This window comes from Oryctolagus cuniculus, chromosome 2 (assembly GCF_051225735.1).
Source record: "Oryctolagus cuniculus isolate XC-2025 breed Fujian yellow rabbit chromosome 2, ASM5122573v1, whole genome shotgun sequence".
Classification (NCBI taxonomy): domain Eukaryota; kingdom Metazoa; phylum Chordata; class Mammalia; order Lagomorpha; family Leporidae; genus Oryctolagus; species Oryctolagus cuniculus.
Genome location: NC_142868.1, coordinates 75,171,107 through 75,190,224, shown reverse-complemented (window position 1 = coordinate 75,190,224; position 19,118 = coordinate 75,171,107). Strand labels below are relative to the sequence as shown.

The window sequence follows — 19,118 nt, the reverse complement described above, 5'->3', positions numbered from 1 at the left end:
CTAAAAGTTCCCTGTAAAAGTTGACTTCATCATGAGAACAAACTAGTCTGAGTGTATTATAACGATTATGTAAGGCTGTGGTTGTCACATTTACAAAGATTCAGTGTCATAGAGTACTCATTCCTTCCCAACTAATATATAATATTCAAGATATTCAGACAAATGGTGTGGAAGAATCTGGACTATAGGATATTAAGCTTTTTTATAAGGCTATACTACTCATACTTTGGTAAAAAATGAAATCTACTTAGTGACAAATTGGGACAGAGTTTAGCAAACAACTAGTTTTTTTATTTTAAATATGCTAAAATGAGTTACCCTTTTGCAAACTCCTGATTTCTTTGGGGGAATTGTCTCCATAAGCTTTTAGTAAAACATCAATGATTTCATTATCCTTCTAACCAAGTTTCGCCATCCATGTGACATTTGTTCTTGCTTCAATTTTAGAATTCATGTTGCTGCGATGGGGACACTTTTCAAATTGATGTTAGTGCCCCAAACTAGATCCTATTCAAGCATGTTATAACAAAAGAGTATGAGTTTATTTTGGTACAGAAAATTTTGAAATCTACACACAATTTTCTTATAATACATATTTTACATGAAGTTTTTTGAAAAGGTCTCATATTTTAAAATTATCTACAATATAATAATTTAGGGCATAATTGATGTATTCTTTTCATTATTTTCAAATATTCTTTTTTTACTGTGAATCTTTAAGCTTTGAATTCTATAATTAATGAGTTTATTTCTACTATTTGTTTCCCTTGGTAAGAATTTGCTTGACACAGTTCAATTTAACTGTTTTCAAACTTTCTTTCTGAGTTGAGGATGTCTATTTTTTATCCAGAAGCTCTTTAAAGTCCCTTATATAATGTAAAACTTGGAATTGTAAAGAGAAAATGGCTAATCAATAATCAGAATGGGAAATGTTTCATATACCTATGTCAAAATCCGAGTAAAAGGATCAACATAGGAAAAAGAATCTTAATTTAGGTTCAGAATTTTTTAGACCCAAGTAATAGAGAATACACATTTTCCCAGGCTCAAAATACATATAAAATTGATCGAGTACTGTATGTTTTATAAAGCATAAATCTTTAAAAAAAATCCCTCAAATTCTAACTGCAGAACACATGCACTGACTGCAATAGAAGGGAATAGAAATTAACAATTAAGTATTGAACAAAACCAGAAGTATCAATGTCCTACTCCTTTGAAATTGTTTTTTATTGTTTATTTTTTATGCTCTATATTATCTTTGACAGTGAGAGAAAACATGTTTGTATTTCTGATTCATTTCACTTAGCACTGAAATCTTAAGAGCAATTTTAGCCCTTTATGCCTTTGGACAGACTCTAGGAATCTCTTGTTAGAAAATAATTTAAGGATCAGTGCTGTGGTATAGTGGGTAAAGCTGTGCCTGCAGCAATGGCATCCCATATGGGCACCAGTTTGAGACCCAAGTCTTTGGGCCCCTGCACCCACGTGGGAGACCTAGATGAAGCTCCTGGCTCCTGGCTTCAGCCTAGCCCAGCCCTGACCATCACAGCCATTTAGAGAGTGAACCAGAGGATGAAAGATCCCTCTCTCATTCTCTCTCTCTCTCTGCCACTCTTTCTTTTAACCCTTTCAAGTACTAGAAAATAATTTAAATCGCAGAAATTATAAGCATAAAGAGATTATATTCAGATTATATATACGGCAAAAGAAAAAAGAAAATAAAATCAAGGAACCCAAATGTGTAATGTGTAGGGAAATACTTAATGACATTAGGCTACATTCATCTGATGGACTGTTACAGTGATTTCATTGATATGAATACTATGGAGCAATGCAGAAAATCATTGAAATCAAGTAAAAAAAATTAGGGATTCAAAATATTTATATTTGACCAGACATGATTAACAGGAGATAGGTTAACAAATGGCCAATAGACATGAAAAACTTACAAACTTTAACATACAGACTAAATTAAAATGACAAACTCTCCTATCATCAAAAAAAAAAAAAGTCGAGAGACTTTTAAAGAATTAAAAACTCTTTACCAGCAAGGATATAATAAATCAAGTATTCACAATTGTTGAGTTCCTTTTGATAATATATTCAAAAATTTCTGTCAGTTTTTTTTTGACATAAAACTCCACCTTTAGGAATCTATCTTTTAAAAATACTAAAGTGTTGGCAAAGGCACAGCTACCATGATGTTCTCACTATACTAAATTAGCAAAACATAATGATCAACTAAACAGCTAAAAATTGAAGGGTAGATAGAATTGGATGTAGACCATGTAATCCTAGGTAAAGTTTTAAAAAGATATTACAAAATGTACTTATTGACATGAAAATATGTGAAGGAATGTGGAACACAAAGCATATGTAATTATAACTCCATTTTTGTTATACATGTGTATGTATGTATCTACAACAAATTAACATAAACATTAAAATCCTATAAGAGCACAGAAAAACATATTAATAGTTTCTGATGATGACATTAGGTAATTTTTAATTTTTTTTGTTTTATATTTTCCAGTCTTTAACAATGACTATCTATTATTTATATATGAAAAATATTATCAAACTATACAGATTAGGAAATAAATGAAAGAAATTATAAAACAGAAGGGTATTATAGCAATCGGATGTGGTTTTGGGTTTGTGTTTCTTTTGCAAATTCTCTGGAACGGTCTTGTATTATTTTTATTACTTAACATTTTAAAAAATTAATAGTGAAACCAACACAAATTTGTAAGCTCATGATTGGAGAAAACATGAGATTATACTGCTGCTCCTGCTTCCCTTCCTCCCTTCGGTCTTTCCTGTAAGTGTAGACACATTTCTCTACATCTCTCTGGGGAAGCCTCTTGGTGACCTTGTGTACCAATCAAGAGTTCAGAGAGCAGGGAGGAACTGGTGCCAAAATGCCATTAAAGTTTCTCTGACTTCTCCACTAGTCACTGGCTGCACTATAAAAAGACGTGATGGGAGAATGAGGCCCTGGGCAGCCCTCCCACCAACTTCCTGGCCACAAGGCCTGCTGCTGAGCTTCTTTGGGTCCCCATTTCCTCAGCTGTTAGAGGATGCGTTTGGAGGGACTGCCTTGAAGGTTCCCTAGTACAAACGTTCTAATTGGAGCTGCAGGCAAGAAAGAAAGGGAGACTTGGAAATCCACACATTTACATTTACAAAGAGCTGTAAAATCGAAGAGAGAGAGACATCATGCTAAACTATCTGGAATCACAATTACATATAGATACATATTTGATTTACTAAGTGCCTCCACTCACTCTGTAGTCCCTATTCACGTCGCTGAGCTGCCAGTAGTCATTAGGGAGGCCCATTCGCTTGTATTCTTCACCAAGATCAACCAGCATCCAGCCTTGTTCCCTTTCTTCTTTATCCAGCTTGGGGTTGAAGGAAAAGCAGTACAGTTCCTCATATTTCACTGCAAGAAAAGGGAACACAAAGCCAAATCAAACTAAGTCAAAGTCAGAACCAAATCTGCCCAAAACATTTCTGTATACTCCTGCTGGAGTATACAGAAAAGCCATTCCTGTCTCTGTAGATAGGGCACCCACCTCCTCTCAACAAAGAAAAGATGACCCTGGGGCATCTGGATTCTATTTGTAAGAAGATCTTTCCCTCCAAGAAACATGGTTTTCTATTTTTATCTTTCAGTTGCTTTAGTTGTAGTTTGGAAATTTATATTTAAATAAAAGTTCTCTTAAAAAAATAAAAACATAAAAAAGCAAATATATTTTCCAGATCACATAAGATATGAAGCTTAAACATTAACTAAGGAGATATATATATATATGTATATATATACATATATATGTCATCATATATATATGTCTATATATATCATTAGATATCAAGAACTAATGTTTGAAATGTATATTAAGCTTGATTTTGGGATGACCTTTTGGAGGCAGACAAAGGCCCAGAGCATGCTATATTTTGATGCTCTCAATGTTAAAGAAGAAACAATAAAACAATTGGAAAGGTTGGGGATTATATTAAATGTTTGCACTGAAAACATCTGAACATACTACAACAACTACATAACAACTACATAAACACCAAAACTGTGCTGCTCACAAGATAAGAGCTGTATCAGATTATGAAATAGTATCAATTCGCAGTACATAGTATCCTAGTCATGGGGTACAAGTTGAAGGCTGTATTATGAAAACCTTCTTTCAACTGTGTCAGGGTATCTGTCCCTTTTTAAAAGATTTACTTATTTATTTGAAAGGCAGAGTTACAGAGAGGCAGAGGCAGAGGCAGAGAGAGAAAGGTAGAGAGAGATCTTCCATTTACTGGTTCATTTCCCAAGTGGCTGCAAAGACCAGGGCTGGGCCAGGTGGAAGCCAGGAGCTTCTTCTGGGTCTCTCACATGGATGCCCAGGGACCAGGGGCTTGGATCATCATCATCTGCTTTCCCAGGCACATTAGCAGACAGATGGATTGGAAGTGGAGCAGATGAGACTCGAACTGGCGCCCCTTATGGGATGCTGGTGCTATATGCAGAGGTTTAACCTGCTGCAGCATAGTAAAGGCCATTGATATCCGTAACTTTATATATTACCTCTAATGTTTGTGAGGCCAAGTCCAGTCGCCCCATTACATCCCTTTCACCAAGAAAATCTTGCACATAAGGGAAGAATCTAGACCAGCAGTGTCCAATAGAAATATAATGTAAGTCAAATGGTATACAAACAAAATTAATATATTTTATGGAACCTAATATATTTAAAACATTATCAGTTGTACCTGCACATAATACAAAACTCATTAATCCATACTTCATACATTTTCTTTTGCACTGGCTTTGAAACCCCACATGCATTTTGCCCTTAGTGGTACAGCTCTGTCTGGAGTAGGCATGCTTCCAGCGTTATAGCCGAATCAGACCATAAATGAAGCTAAGAGCCACTCTGAGCTGCCCCAGATTCTTTTCCAACACTGATTTTCTAGACTGGACCCTTCTCTCCTATTCCTTTTTTTTCTTGTTCCATTCTCCTAACATTCCTGTCTATGTCCAACAGGTTTCTTTCTCCTCATAGCTTTCTTAGACCCTTCCATTTACTGCTTAGGCCACTGCTGGCCCTCAGTGTGGACTATTTCATGCCTCTAAACCTATCTGGAGGCCCTGTAAAGGATCTCACTATCAGCAAGAGGCTACAGTACCACAGACAGCCTGGGACAAATACTCAGTTTCAGGCTTGTTTTGATTGCTATTAAGATGACTCATCTCTACGGAAGAAGAAAGATAAGGGCCATAGTTTAAGCACCAGATTTTTTTTTCATTAGAAACGTTCTCTTTCTTGTGAATCAGAAGGAACACGACTGTGGAGTTATCAGTAAGATAAATTACATTCTTTTCTGGTCTTTGTTAATGTCCTATTTCTGAACTTCAAAACCTATAATACTGATTGCTCAAAACTTTTTTCTTTTATTATTTGAGAGACAGAGAGACAGAGTAAGCTCCCATCCCCTGGTTCACTCCCCAAATGCATTCAATGGCTATGAAACTGGGAGCCAGGAATCCCATGCACGTCTCCAATATGGATAGCAGAAACTCAGTTACTTCAGTGTGTCTCACAGGGTCTATACTGGTGCGAAGCTGGAGTCAGAAGCTAGAATCGGGACTCAAACCCAGGCACTCAGATATGGGACACAAGCATCTTAATGGCTAAGCTAGATGCCTGCTCCCAGAATACTGACTATTTGAATGAATAAGAAACAACACACATATAGGTGCATGTGCACACAAACAAAGCAGATGTTCTCAGTCAAAACAATTTCCTGTAATCTCAGTTAATTGAGCAGACAGCATATAAAATTGAGATTCAGTTCTGGGAACAGTTGGCTAATACTGACACAGCTTTTCCATCTCTGAGTACCATTTTCATGACTCAGGCTTCTGCTACGATAATGTAAACCGCAAACACAATTTGTTAAAAACGCCAAAAGAATCTCTTGAGAAAGCCTCAACTCCTCAGTGAGAGAATGGTGAATGAATATGGGGAATAATGGCAGTTGGATTCCTTTTGTTAAATATTAACAACCAGCATTAAAAGTTGAAGAAGAAAAATGCTCTATGACTCCTGAGTTTTCTGAGTGAGAACTGGTGCCTGTTTCCATTGGGAAGAGGTAAAGGAAACACATATAAACTAAAGCAAGAACAGCTTTAAAAATACATCTGGGCAGGTGCCATGGCATAGCAGGTGAAGGCACTGCCTGCAGTGTCGGCATCCCATATGGGCACCGGTTCGAGTCCCAGCTTCTTCACATTCGATCCAGCTCTCTGCTATGGCATGGGAAAGCAGTGGAAGATTGCCCAAGTCCTTAGGCCCCTGTACCCACGTGAGAGACCCGGAAGAAGCTCTTGGCTCCTGGCTTTGGATAGGCACAGCTCCAGCCGCTGCAGCCAATTGGGGAGTGAATCAGAGGATGGAAGACCTCTCTCTTTCTCTCTGCCTCTCCTTCTCTCTGTGTAACTCTGACTTTCAAATAAATAGATCCTCATAAAAATACTTTGGGGGGGGGGTGGCACTGTGGCGCAGTGGGTTAAAGCCCTGGCCTGAAGTGCCAGCATCCCATATGGGCACCAGTTCTAGTGCCGGCTGCTCTTCTTCCGATCCAGCTCTCTGCTATGGCCTGGGAAAGCAGTGGAAGATGGCCCAAGTCCTTGGGCCCCTGCTCCCATGTGGGAGACCCAGAAGAAGCTCCTGGCTCCTGGCTTCGGATCGGCGCAGCTCTGGCCTTTGCGGCCATCTGGGGAGTGAACCAGCGGATGGAAGACCTCACTCTCTTTCTGTCTCTACTTCTCTATGTAATTCTGTCTTTCAAATAAAATAAAATAAAATCTTTAAAAAAATACATTTGGGGTTAGGCTGCTACTTGAGATATCTACAACCCATATGAAAGAACCAGTAGAAGGGCCGGCACCGCGGCTCATTAGGCTAATCCTCCACCTGCGGCGCCGGCACCCCAGGTTCTAGTCCCAGTTGGGGCGCCAGATTCTGTCCCGGTTGCTCCTCTTCCAGTCCACCTCTCCACTATGGCCCGGGAAGGCAGTGGAGGATGGCCCAGGTGCTTGGCCCTGCACCTGCATGGGAGACCAGGAGGAAGCACCTGGTTCCTGGCTTCAGATCGGCGCAGCGCGCTGGCCGCAGCGCACCTACCGTAGTGGCCATTTGGGGGGTGAACCAACGGAAAAGGACTCTGCCTGTCAAAATAAATAAATAAATAACAACAACAACAAAAAGAACCAGTTGAAATCCCAGTTTCTCTGCTTTTACTCCTGCTTCCTGCTAATGCAACAGGGGACAGCGAATGATAGCTCAAATACTTGAGTCTTATCACTCACATGAAAGACCCAGATGGAGCACCTAAATCCTGGCTTTGGCCTGGCCCAGTTTCAGCTATTGTGGGCATTTAGGGAGTCAACCAGTGGATGGAACATTTTTCAATCTCTCTTTCTCTTTTCTACTTCCTTCTTTACCTACCTCCCTCCACTCCATCTTTCAAATAGATAGAAATTTTTTAAAAATTCATTAAGAGGGGATGGTGGGGCCAGCACTGGGGCACAGCGGGTTAACACCCTGGCCTGAATCGCCGGCATCCCATATGGGCGCTGGTTCTAGTCCCGGCTGCTTCTCTTCCGATCCAGCTCTCTGCTATGGCCTGGGAAAGCAGTAGAAGATGGCCCAGGTCCTTGGGCCCCTGAACCCGCATGGGAGACGCAGAAGAAGCTCCTGGCTTCGTATCCACGCAGCTCTGGCTGTTGCGGCCAATTTGGGGGTGAACCAGCGGATGGAAGACCTCTCTCTCTCTCTGCTTCTCCTCTCTCTGTTTAACTCTGTCTTTCAAATAAATAAAATAAATCTTTTTTTTTTTTTTTTAAAAAAAAGAGGGAATGGCATTGTGGTATAGTAGGTTAAATTTCCACTTGTGGTGCAGGCATCCCATATGGGTGCTGGTTTGAGTCCCAGCTGATCCACTTTCCATCCAGCTTCCTAATAATGGTCTAGGAAAGTAGTAGAAGATGGCCCAAGTGCTTGGACCCCTGCACCCACATGGGAGACCTGGAGGAAGGTCCTGGCTCCTGGTTTTGTATTGGCCCAGCCCTAGTCACTGTGGCCATTTGAGGAGTGAACCAGTGGATGGAAGACCTCTTTCCCTCCCCCTCCCTCCCTCTCTTCCTTCCTCTAACTTTGCCTCTCAAATAAATAAATAAATCTTTAGAAAAATAAAAATCCATTAATAAAATGTCTCTTGAGTGGAGAGACATTAGAAGCCAGGAGCCGGGTGCTTCCTCCTGGTCTCCCATGCAGGTGCAGGGCCCAAGCACCTGGGCCATCCTCCACTGCCTTCCCGGGCCACAGCGGAGAGCTGGACTGGAAGAGGAACAACTGTGACAGAATCCGGCGCCTCAACTGGGACTAGAACCTGGGGTGCCGGCGCCACAGGTGGAGGATTAGCCAAGTGAGCCACGGCGTCAACCCCTTTCCAGTATTTTTAAAGAAAAGGGTCATTACCCCATCCTCATGCCCAACTTCAGTAAAATTCTATATATAAGCAGGAAAACCCATTTCTGTCAACAAAAGTCAGTTTTGTTAATCTAGGCAAGTTTATGACCCACAGGTTAGTCCAGAAGCAGCCTGGGGGCTGTTTACTCAGAAATAAGAAAACACCATTAGCATAAGCACGTTTTACAGAATATTCCCCATCTCCTAATCTTCTGTTTAACTCCCAACTTTTGTACTTTACAAAGAATTTTTAGCAATCAACAAAGAGTTAAAAATAAAAATAAATCAAGACCAGAAAAATTTGCTTGCAGACTTTTAAAAAAACCTATATATATTAATAAATTATAGTTGTATATACTGATGGGGTATAAATTGAGTTATGACTTTTTAATGTGTGCAATGCTTAAGCCATGCTAATTAACAGATGTATCACTTCAAGTATTTAACTTTAGTGATGAGAATATTTGAAATTCACTCTCTGATACCAAAATGTATAACATTCAATTATTAGCTACATTCACCATGCTGTGCAACAGATCTAAAGAGAATTATTAATTGTATTCCTACTAACTGAAAGTTTGTATCCTTTGACCCTCATCACCTCAGTCTCCCCCAACGCCCAGTCTCTGGTAACCATTCTTCTCTCTGTTTCTATGAGTTCAATTGTAGATTCTACATATAAGTGAGAACATGTGATCCTTGTCTGTGTTAGGCTTATGTCACTTATGCAGCATAACGTTCTCCAGTTTTTTTTTTTTTTTTAAGATTTATTTATTTAGGGGCCAGCACTGTAGCGAAGCAGGTAAGGCCACTGCCTCCAGTGCTGGCATCCCATATGGGTGCCGGTTTGAGTCCCAGCTGCTCCACTTTCGATTCAGCTCTCTGCTATGGCCTGAAAAAGCATTGGAAGATGGCCCAAATCCTTGGGCCCCTGCAACTGCGTGCAAGACCCAGAAGAGGCTCCTGGCTTCGGATAGGCACAGTTCCAACCATTGCGGCCAATTAGAGAGTGAACCAGCAGATAGAATACCTCTCTCTCTCTCTGCCTCTCCTTCTCTCTCTGTGTAACTCCGCCTTTCAAATTTTATTCATTTATTTGAAAGGGAGAGTTACAGAAAGAGAGAGACAGAGAGATATTCGGTCCATTGGTTCACTCCCAAAACGGCCACAACAGCCAGGAGCCTGGGACTCCATTTGGTTCTCCCATGTGGGTAGCAGGGGCCTAAGGACTTGGGCAATCTATCACTGCTTTCCCAGGCCATTAACAGGGAGCTGGACAGGTAGTGGAACAGCTGGGCTTCAAACCAGCACCCATAAGTGTGCCAGCATCACAGACTGTGACTTGACCTGCTATGCCACAACGCTGGTGTTCTCCAATTCTATCCATACTGTCACAAATGACAGAATTTCTTCAGTTTTTTAAGACCAAGTGGTATTCCAACATATCTATACCACATTTTTATCCACAGATCGATATCCTGGCCATTATGACTAGAGCTTTAACAGACATACAAGTGCAGATATCTCTTTGACAGGCTGATTTCAAATATTTTGAGTAAATACCCAGAATGGGGATAACTGGATCATATGGTAATATAATTTTGAGTTTTCTATAATGGTTCTAATAATTTACATTTTCACCAACCATGTACAGCGGTTTTCTTTTCTCCACATCCTCACCAACTCTTGGTATCTTTTGTCTTTTTAATACTAGCCATTTTAATGAATAGGAAGTGATTGCTCATTATGGCTTTAATTTGCATTTCCCTAATGATAGTAATGTTGAACACTGCTTCATGAATCCATGAGCCATTCTTATGTCTTCTTTTTTTGTTTTTATTTTTTATTTATTTGAAAGGCAGAGTTACAGAGAGAAGAGGAGAGACAGGGAGACGGGGTAGGGTGGAGTTATCTTCCTTCCATGGTTCACTTCCCACATGGTTGCAACGGCTAGGCCTGGGCCAGGCCAAAGCCAGGAGCCAAGAGCTTCTTCCATGTCCCCCACTTGGGTGCAGCACTTGGGACATCTTCCACTGCTTTCACAGGTGCAACAGCAGGGAGTCGGACTGAAAGTGGAACAGCCAGGTCTCGAACAGGTGATTAAGTGGGATGCCGGCATCGTAGGTGGAGGCTTTACCTGCTACACCACAATGAAGGCCCACCATACGTCGTCTTTTCAGAAAGGTCTATTCAGGTCTCTTCCTTATTTCTTAAAGTGTATCATTTGCTTTCTTTGCATGGTGTTGTCTAAGTTCCTAATACATTTTATATTAAAATCAAAAGTACTTTTAAAATGAAAAGAACAAACATGAATCAGCATGAGGAAGATGTGAGGAGTGGGTAAGAGTAGGGAAGTCACTAGCTGTCCTCAGAAGTACTCAGAAATCAAAGTAACTACTGAAAGTTAAACTCTTCCAGCATTCTGCTCGATTCAGGCAACTCAAAATAAATGTAGTTCTAAAACCATTTAGTGAGGAGTGAGAGGACAACTCAGGCATTACTGGATTCTGGATAATTTAAAATGAAAATAATGAGGGTGACTCAATTTTGCTATTTTAAACAAGGATTTGAATTAAAAATAAAGAGTATTGAAACCGACATGGTGGAAAAGGGTATACGTGGGGCCAGTGCTGTGGCATATCAGGTAAGGATGCCATCTGCGGTGCCAACATCCCATATGGGCACCAGTTCAAGTCCTGGTTGCTCCACTTCTGATCCAGCTCTCTGCTATGGCCTGGGAAAGCAGTAGAGGATGGCCCAAGTCCTTGGGCCCCTGTACTGATGTGAAAGATAGAAGAAGTTCCTGGCTCCTGGCTTCAGATCGGCGCAGCTCCGGCTGTTGTGATCATTTGGGGAATGAACCAGTGGATGGAAGACATCTCTCTCTCTCTCTCTCTCTCCCTCCCTCCCTCCCTCCCTCCCTCCCTCTGCCTCTCTCTGCCTCTCTGTAACTCTTCATTTCAAATAAATAAATCAACCTTTTTAAAAAAGAAATGGGCATAAGATTAGATTAGCACCATCAATAACAAAGAAAGTATCACTAAAAATTTATTAAACACCAACTCATTAAATTCAACTTAAGCAAATGAGACTACCCCATCAAGAGATTTTAAAAAATCATAATAAATATGCAGAAGAAAAGATAAATACACATGATCTCATATGTGCAATCTAAAAATTTTAATCTTGTAGAAGTTGAGACAATAACAGTGGTTAGCACACTCTGGGGAAAGGAGAGGAGAGGAAGGGATGAGGAAAAATTACTGAACAGTAAGTTACATTTAGAGAAGAAGTTCCGGGGGTTCTGCACAGTAGGTTGACTACAGATAATGATAATGTATTCCATATTTTTCTTGGAAGGAAAAAAAGGGCTTAGAAGAAAGAATACTCAATGTTCTCACCATAAAGAAATAACCAACATTTAAAGAGATAGATATGTTTATCATGAGTAGAACTCTCTATGATGTATACATGTATTGAAATATCACCTGGTCCCCCATAAATATGGGCAATTTTTATGTACCAGTTAAAAATTTAAGTGTGCAGAAAAACTAGACTCTAGAATTAACTGAAAAAATTGTAGTTTAGTAAAAAAGTGAAAATAAACAAAATAAATTATTTAGATTTTAAAAGACCCACAAATACTAAAGAAGGAAAGATAACATAGCAAAATAGACAGCAAGAGACAAATTAGATGGAGAAGAGAGAACAGGGGAAAAGTAGAAACTTGCAGGGGTCTTTTAATCAAAAAAATTTATGCCCTTATTTGTACACTGGATCTGTGGATTTAACTTATTTTCTCATTTGGGCCTCAATCTTTCTTTTTAACTAAAGTTATTTCTTCACTAGGAATTAAAGAGCTTGTTGACTTTGTTCACATTATTATTTTTTCACTGGGACCTATTGGTGTCCACAATCAAATTCTTCCCAACTTTTGTTCATACAAAAGGCAAACCAATAAAATCTCTCCAGATATTCACCTACATCGTACATTCAGTAGAAAGCATACTGAGGATTCTGAAAATATCTCCCACATAGGCCTTGAATTAAATTAACTTCCAAGTATTTCTAATTTTTAAAACAAATGTTTGTCCTCCATAGAACCTTGCAGTAAGCTGTGTCCTTAAGGGGAGCTGAAAATGTGTGGTTCTTGAGTAACCAGAGAGCTATACCATGCCCCTAGAATTCCAAATAAGTCTAGAATTCAAAGTATGCTTTCCCACTGGCTATTCATATTCATTCATTCATTCATTCATTGTCTCTCTCTCACATACACACACACACACACCCCTATCCTGATACATCTGGAAAAGGGCGAATGTGTATTATGCACACCATCCATAGATGATCCTAATAAACCACCCCTAACCCCAGTTGAGAGCCACTGTCTCATGTCAGATTCCACCATTCCCAGTCTCCATCCAGATTCAAATCCCTTCAACATTAAGGTGTGAAACTGCCTAAATTGTATTTCATCTTCCCACACTTATTAAAGCATTACTTCTCATGTTGCTGGCATTTCTTTCTTTCTTTCTTTTTTTTTTTTTAGGATTTATTTATTTGAGTGGCAGAGTTATAGAGAGAGAGGAGAGAGGTCTTCCATCTGCTGGTTCACTCCTCAAGCGGCCACAACGGCCAGGGCTGGGTCAGACCGGAGACAGGAACCAGGCGCTTCCTCCAAGTCTCCCACATGGGTGCAAGGGCCCAAGCATTTGGGCCATCTTCTACTGCTATCCGAGGCCATAAGTTGGATTGGAAGAGGAGCAGCCAGGACATGATCCTGCACCCATACGGTATGCCAGCACTGTAGGCTGAGGCTTAACCTACTACACCACAACTCCAGCCCCATAGCTGCTATTCCTAATGCCAATATTTCAAAAATATGGATTAGTCCTTTTAAATCCTCTCCAATGCTGGCTTTAATTTATTTAATCAATTACTATGATTTCCTTTTTTTTTGAAAAATAGACAGTCAGGTCTCTGACTACATCTCGTAACTCCCCAAACGTCATCTTTTAAGAGAATGTCTATGTATTTAAAAGCAGGGGAATCCAGCAGTTTTCCTCCCTGAGGTTCCTTGTATGGGAGTCTTGGAGCTTGCTGTTTCAGGCCAGGGCCCTCACTGCCTTTGTGACCGATTCTTCAAGCTGCTCTGGCCTTTCCCAGTTCTCTGGGCTATTCCTAAATCCCATTAATCCGGTAAGAGCACATTTATTACCCAGTACATCCATTAATCAGTGACACAGAAACCGCTTGCACACAGTTCTCACAATCTCCGCTGTGTGCAACCCAACGTACATCTTCCCAGAACTTCTATTCCAATTATAGTGCACCCTCCAAAGAGTTCAACAGCTTTCTGGCTTACCCTGCAGTCCTTTTCAACAATCTTGCATGAAAAAACCTCAACCAGCTGCCTTTAAAGGGGAACAAAGTCAAGCCCAAATTATCAGATTTTGACAGCTCCCTGGCTTCATTTCCATGAAATAACTATGGCTCTTGGCCATATACAAATGACATGGTCATACCATAAAAAAACTCAGGACTCAACTGAATGCTTGGGGAAGTATGTCATTAAACTTCTTGTGCCTGGGGCAGTATCTGGGGCAGAAGTTAAGATGTTGCTTGCAATGACTGCATTGCACATCAGAGTAACAGGTTTTGAGTCTTGGCTCTGCTCCCAATTCTAGCATCCTGGTAATGCAAACCTCGGGAGGCAGAAAGTAATGGTCCAAGTACTTGTCAATACCACTCATATGGGACACCTGTACTGAGTTCCCAGCTCCTGGCTTTGGCCTGCACAGCCCCAGCTGTTGCTGCACTTGGAGAGTGAACCAGCAGACAGAAGACTGATTCTCTTCCTCCCTTCCTCCCTCCCTGTGTGTGTGTGTGTATTTGTGTGTGTCTGTTTGTCTCTGTTTCTGACTCCCAATTAAAAAGAAAAAGTAAATAAATAAAAATTTAAAAAATCTTTATCTTCTTAAGTCTAAAAGCATTTGGCAAAATAAATATAAGCAAGCACTTAACTTTTCTATAAATGATCTCTTACTACTGCATTCTACTAAGAAACTTGGAAGTATATTTTCTTTAAGCAACTATACCAAAACTCACACAAGCCACATAAAGAGATAAAAAAATACTTCTGGGGAAGCAAATGGTAGGCTATAAATTGAAGACCCTCAGTACGAGGGCTAGAACAAGACAGTAACCGAGAGGGCTTATTTTTCAAATCCAGAAATTCTTCCCACAAATGTTAAGGTGGCTAGGTTTAGGAGAATCTATCTATCTATACCCCAAAGAATCACTGACATGAACAACAGCCTAACTATACTATCCTTGGAAAATATACAAAGCAATGAAGACCAAACCTCATATGGACGAAGAGGGGAGAACCACACTAGAACTGTTTGATAACAATATTCCTCACACAAAACAATTTTTTCAGTTCTGTCTGAGGCCTCCATCAAGGTCACTCAGTTACCACAGATTTTAAGGTGATTTCCTGAAAGCAAACTATACCATAACCTCCACTGACATAAAAGTGACATTAAGATTCATGAAAGAGGACCACCTAGCAAGTGACAGAGTGGAGACCCTAAAAGACAGGAGACTAGATCCGGGGATCATTCAGACTTCTGGGCTTCAGCTGAAGCCTAGATGACACAATTCCTAAACCACTATCATTTGCAAGCACTATACACATTCTAGAATAGGATTTGCGGGCCCATGTTAAGTGTCAAGTGTCTCTGCCATACCTGGCCTTGCGAGTCGTATCAGAGAGATATACACATCATGGCAATCTCTCTCCTGTGGTATGATGAGCTGTAGGATCTGAAAGTTCTTACAGCGGATAAGCAGGGGACATCCAGTAGCAGTCGTTGCCTGTTTTTCAATGGTGGAAATCTGACTGTGAAGAATCTAGAATCAAAGTTAATTTAAATAAGCTAAGTATGAATAACTCACAGACATGACAAGGATTGACACAGGTGTCTGGGCCACACACACAGGCAGGAAAACTCCCCAACCTCCAGCTGGTTCAACATCTGTACTCAAATGACAAGAACTGAGATATTTCCAGTAAGGAGTAACTGCCTAAATTTATTTTATTTTTCAGTACCAATCTTTGATATCCAGGATAATTTCTTTGAAGCAAATTGTTTGTCACAAAAATTTTCACTGGTAGGAGAATATTTTAGTAGTCAAATGTTGAATGCTAAATTTAATAGCTCAAATTAAATAATGTCATCCAGAGTTAGTAAAATACACATCTGTAATTAAAAAAAATTAGAGATGCCGCCACTGGGAGGGACCACCATGCTCCTTAATTCCACATGGAATGTTCAAGGTCAATAGAAACTTGGGATTTTTGTTTTCTAAGCTGTTGGTGGTCAAGCAGTCACATAAGAAGCTTATTTAATTTTTTACTTATGTCATTTTTAGCTGACTTTAGAGGCTACAACATGATGTTTTGCTGTATGTACACTATTGATTGCATCAAACTAACTGATAAATCACCTTGCTTTCCTACCATTTTTTTATAATGAGACATTCAAAGGTCCCATCTAAATTATTTTGAAATATACATTGTTATTGACTACAGTTTATAGTTGCCTTCTGTGCATTAGATATTCATATCTAGAACTCCATATCCTTTGATCAACAACTCCCCACCCCCAACCATGCTCCTCTCTAAGGAACAGATGTCTCTGAGAGGCAATCGTAGTCTATCTGGGTTTCAGAGGGTTCTCTGCTCAGCTCCCAAGGGCGGCAATTCATTCTTTAAGCTCCTGGCTAATAAGTGGCGTCAGCCACCTTCTGCCAAAAAGGTAATGCTGGCCATCAAATAAGGAGAGAGGGAAATCTACAGTTCAGGGGTTCTGGTTCTGATCATAACACCATGGTTGGGTTCCTTTATAAAGAAATATCTCATTTCATTATTAAGTAGCAAAAATAACTGATGACACACTCTTCTCTAGCTTTTCTTTTTTATAATAATCATATAAGTAGAAATGACATAATAAAATGAATAAATTATAGCATCAAATATTGCAAATATGTATACAGCATACAGAAATTATTAAATCTCTCCTTCATAGCTGTGACATGAGGCACTTGTATTCTCTTATTTTGAGGTCTTTCATGATGTTCAAATAATCAATGCTTATAAGGAATGAATAGATAAGCAGCTAAGACTACAGAATCAGGCAAGGCGCACATTCCAGAAATAGTCCTCTTAATATACAAATACCTGCAGCCCACATACCTCATCCTGTGGACAAACACAAAAATGGAGGGTCAAAACTTTTCACTTCAAACAGTGGAAAACATGGAAAGCAAAAAACCAGAAATGCATACCCATGTTTCTTTTCTTGTGTCAGGTCCATTTTCTACAAATATGACATGAGTAGCCGTCAAATACAAAGTACCCACGACTGCTTTTTTAGAAGTTACTCGATCTGCCAAGCGGACATTTTCAACCTAGGGAAATCAGTTTGATGGAAAGAGTTAATCGTAAAGCATATGAACTAGTCACAAAAACAAATGCTAAGCAGGTAATCTCTTACTCCAAAACAGAATTTTGAGAGTTCCTCCAATAACATAAAACAAAGCATGCCCCTTAGTTGGATCTCAGAATGATTCTCTTTATCAAGATAAAAATTGTATCAGTTATTAAAATATGACTTTGAATGTATCACAACAGATTTGTGGAACTTTTTAAGAATAGCTTCTCTGTGTTTTACGTAAGTCAGTAACTTTCACTATAATTACATATATTTCTAATTCAGGCAGAAAATGTTTGCATTAAAATTCTGAGTCTACATACTTTGAAAAAGAAGATAATGTTTTCCTATGCATTTTCTAAGTTGTAGAAATGGTCTCAACACTGCTTCCATAGAGACCAGAAGGAAATACAAATACATATATGGAAGGAAAAAATGTATCAGAGAAATGTGTAACAAGAAAGTCCACCGAATTTAAGATACTCACATTCATTTATACTACACTTGATCTTAGTCAAAAGGCTGAGAAGCGATATGATGCTCACATTCATTCACGACACCTTTCTAATGAATGAAATTCTCACCACTAAGCTAAAATTTGAACTGTTAGAAGAGGTTCTTGGAGACCATTTTTATCAAGAATTCACCCCCTCTATGCAGAGCAACTTCAAGGGTATGTGCACCGGGGTCATCCTAATATGAGCTGTAATGAAAGTGACAGGACAGTCTTGACAGGCCAGGGAAAGCTGCAGCACCTAACAGGACACAACCACCATAACCACCAGGTGAATACTCCTGTAGGGACCTGGGGCACAGAAATCCTGCTCCTGCCAGGGACCAACCCTCCAAAAGGAAATACTGGCTCAACTCTTACCCTTCAAGGCAACATGGTTATTTGCTTCTGTGAGACAGCTTAGGGACCATGCATTGTATTTGATCCATTCTTCAGTCTAATACAGAAGCTGTGGTCCTATGTCGTTTGAGAGCCTTGAATTCTCATCTACTCCCTGGGGAGTAGCAGATCTGGTAACATTTCTCAGGATACTGAGAACAAGCCGCACTCAAGACACTGCATTCTCTCAACTCCTCAGAGCCAAACCAACCTTCTAGAAATAGCTCCCGAGGATCCCATCCCACTTCTTCCTGATTCCCAGAGATCTACAGAGGTAAATAAAAACAGAGATTATCTCTATTTTTTAGTCAAGCAGTTTATTCTGGCATGTTGCAAAATCCCTGAGACCTTGGGACTGTCCATGTATGTTAAAGGTCTGTTCATTCAACAACCACGTCCCTCATTAAACAGCTTAAAGTTTCTTAAAGTAGGAATGTTATATTCTTTCACATGGTTGTCTATCATGGTGCTTCTCTTGTCTTCATGTCCTTTATTTATTTCTTTATACGGTGATAATCATTTCTTAGGCATTTATAAAACCTGTTAATACAGTAATGATAGTAGCCTGTGGCCTATTTTTGTATGTTTGCTCTATAAATGCCTCTTCACCAAACTTTAGTTTTTTTTTCAATAAAGTCTCTGGAATGTTCTGAGTAGATAGGAATTATTTTATGTAATAATCAGTTGATTCCTTTCTAGTATTACTGTGTCTTTTTTCTTTATTTAATGGCATTAACCAGAAACTTCACAGTAAAACAAAAACGCTATGATAGCAGTCATCCCTACATGTTTTCTGTTTTTTTAATACAGCTTTATTTAGCTGTATATCACACAATTCACCCATTTAAAGTGTAGTATTCAATGAGTTTTGATATACCCATGGTTATTTTATCCATAATCTTAAAAACATTTTTATCACTCCAAAAATACACCCTGTACCAACTGCCAGCCATCTCTCATTTTCCCATGACCAACCCAGCCCTAGAAAACCATGAATCTGCTTTCCATTTCAACGGATTTGTCTATTCTCAACATTCTGTATAAATGACATCACACAATATGTTGTACTATGTGAATGGTTTCTATCACTTACTATTACATTTTCAATCAGTTTCAATCCAAGTTAATGTATTTGTAGAATGTATCAGCACTTCATTTCTTTGTATTATCCAGTAATAATACTTT

General features: G+C 39.5%; 1 protein-coding gene across 5 annotated transcripts in view; it reads right to left on the bottom strand.

Moving 5' to 3' along the window:
• The window catches only part of MTMR7 (myotubularin related protein 7), a 130,082-nt gene that overhangs the window by 60,795 nt on the left and 50,169 nt on the right, over positions 1-19,118 (bottom strand). For 4 of the 5 annotated variants that reach the window (XM_002709345.5, XM_089325870.1, XM_089325872.1 and 1 more), the window contains exons 2-4: positions 16,896-17,018; positions 15,296-15,458; positions 3,291-3,448 (exon numbers count right to left, since the gene is read on the bottom strand). In XM_002709345.5, coding sequence (XP_002709391.1) covers positions 3,291-3,448; positions 15,296-15,458; positions 16,896-17,018 — 444 coding nt within the window. Of the gene's footprint in view, positions 1-3,290; positions 3,449-15,295; positions 15,459-16,895; positions 17,019-18,144; positions 18,200-19,118 lie in introns of all 5 variants that reach the window. The other variant, XM_089325871.1, reaches the window with a different exon arrangement.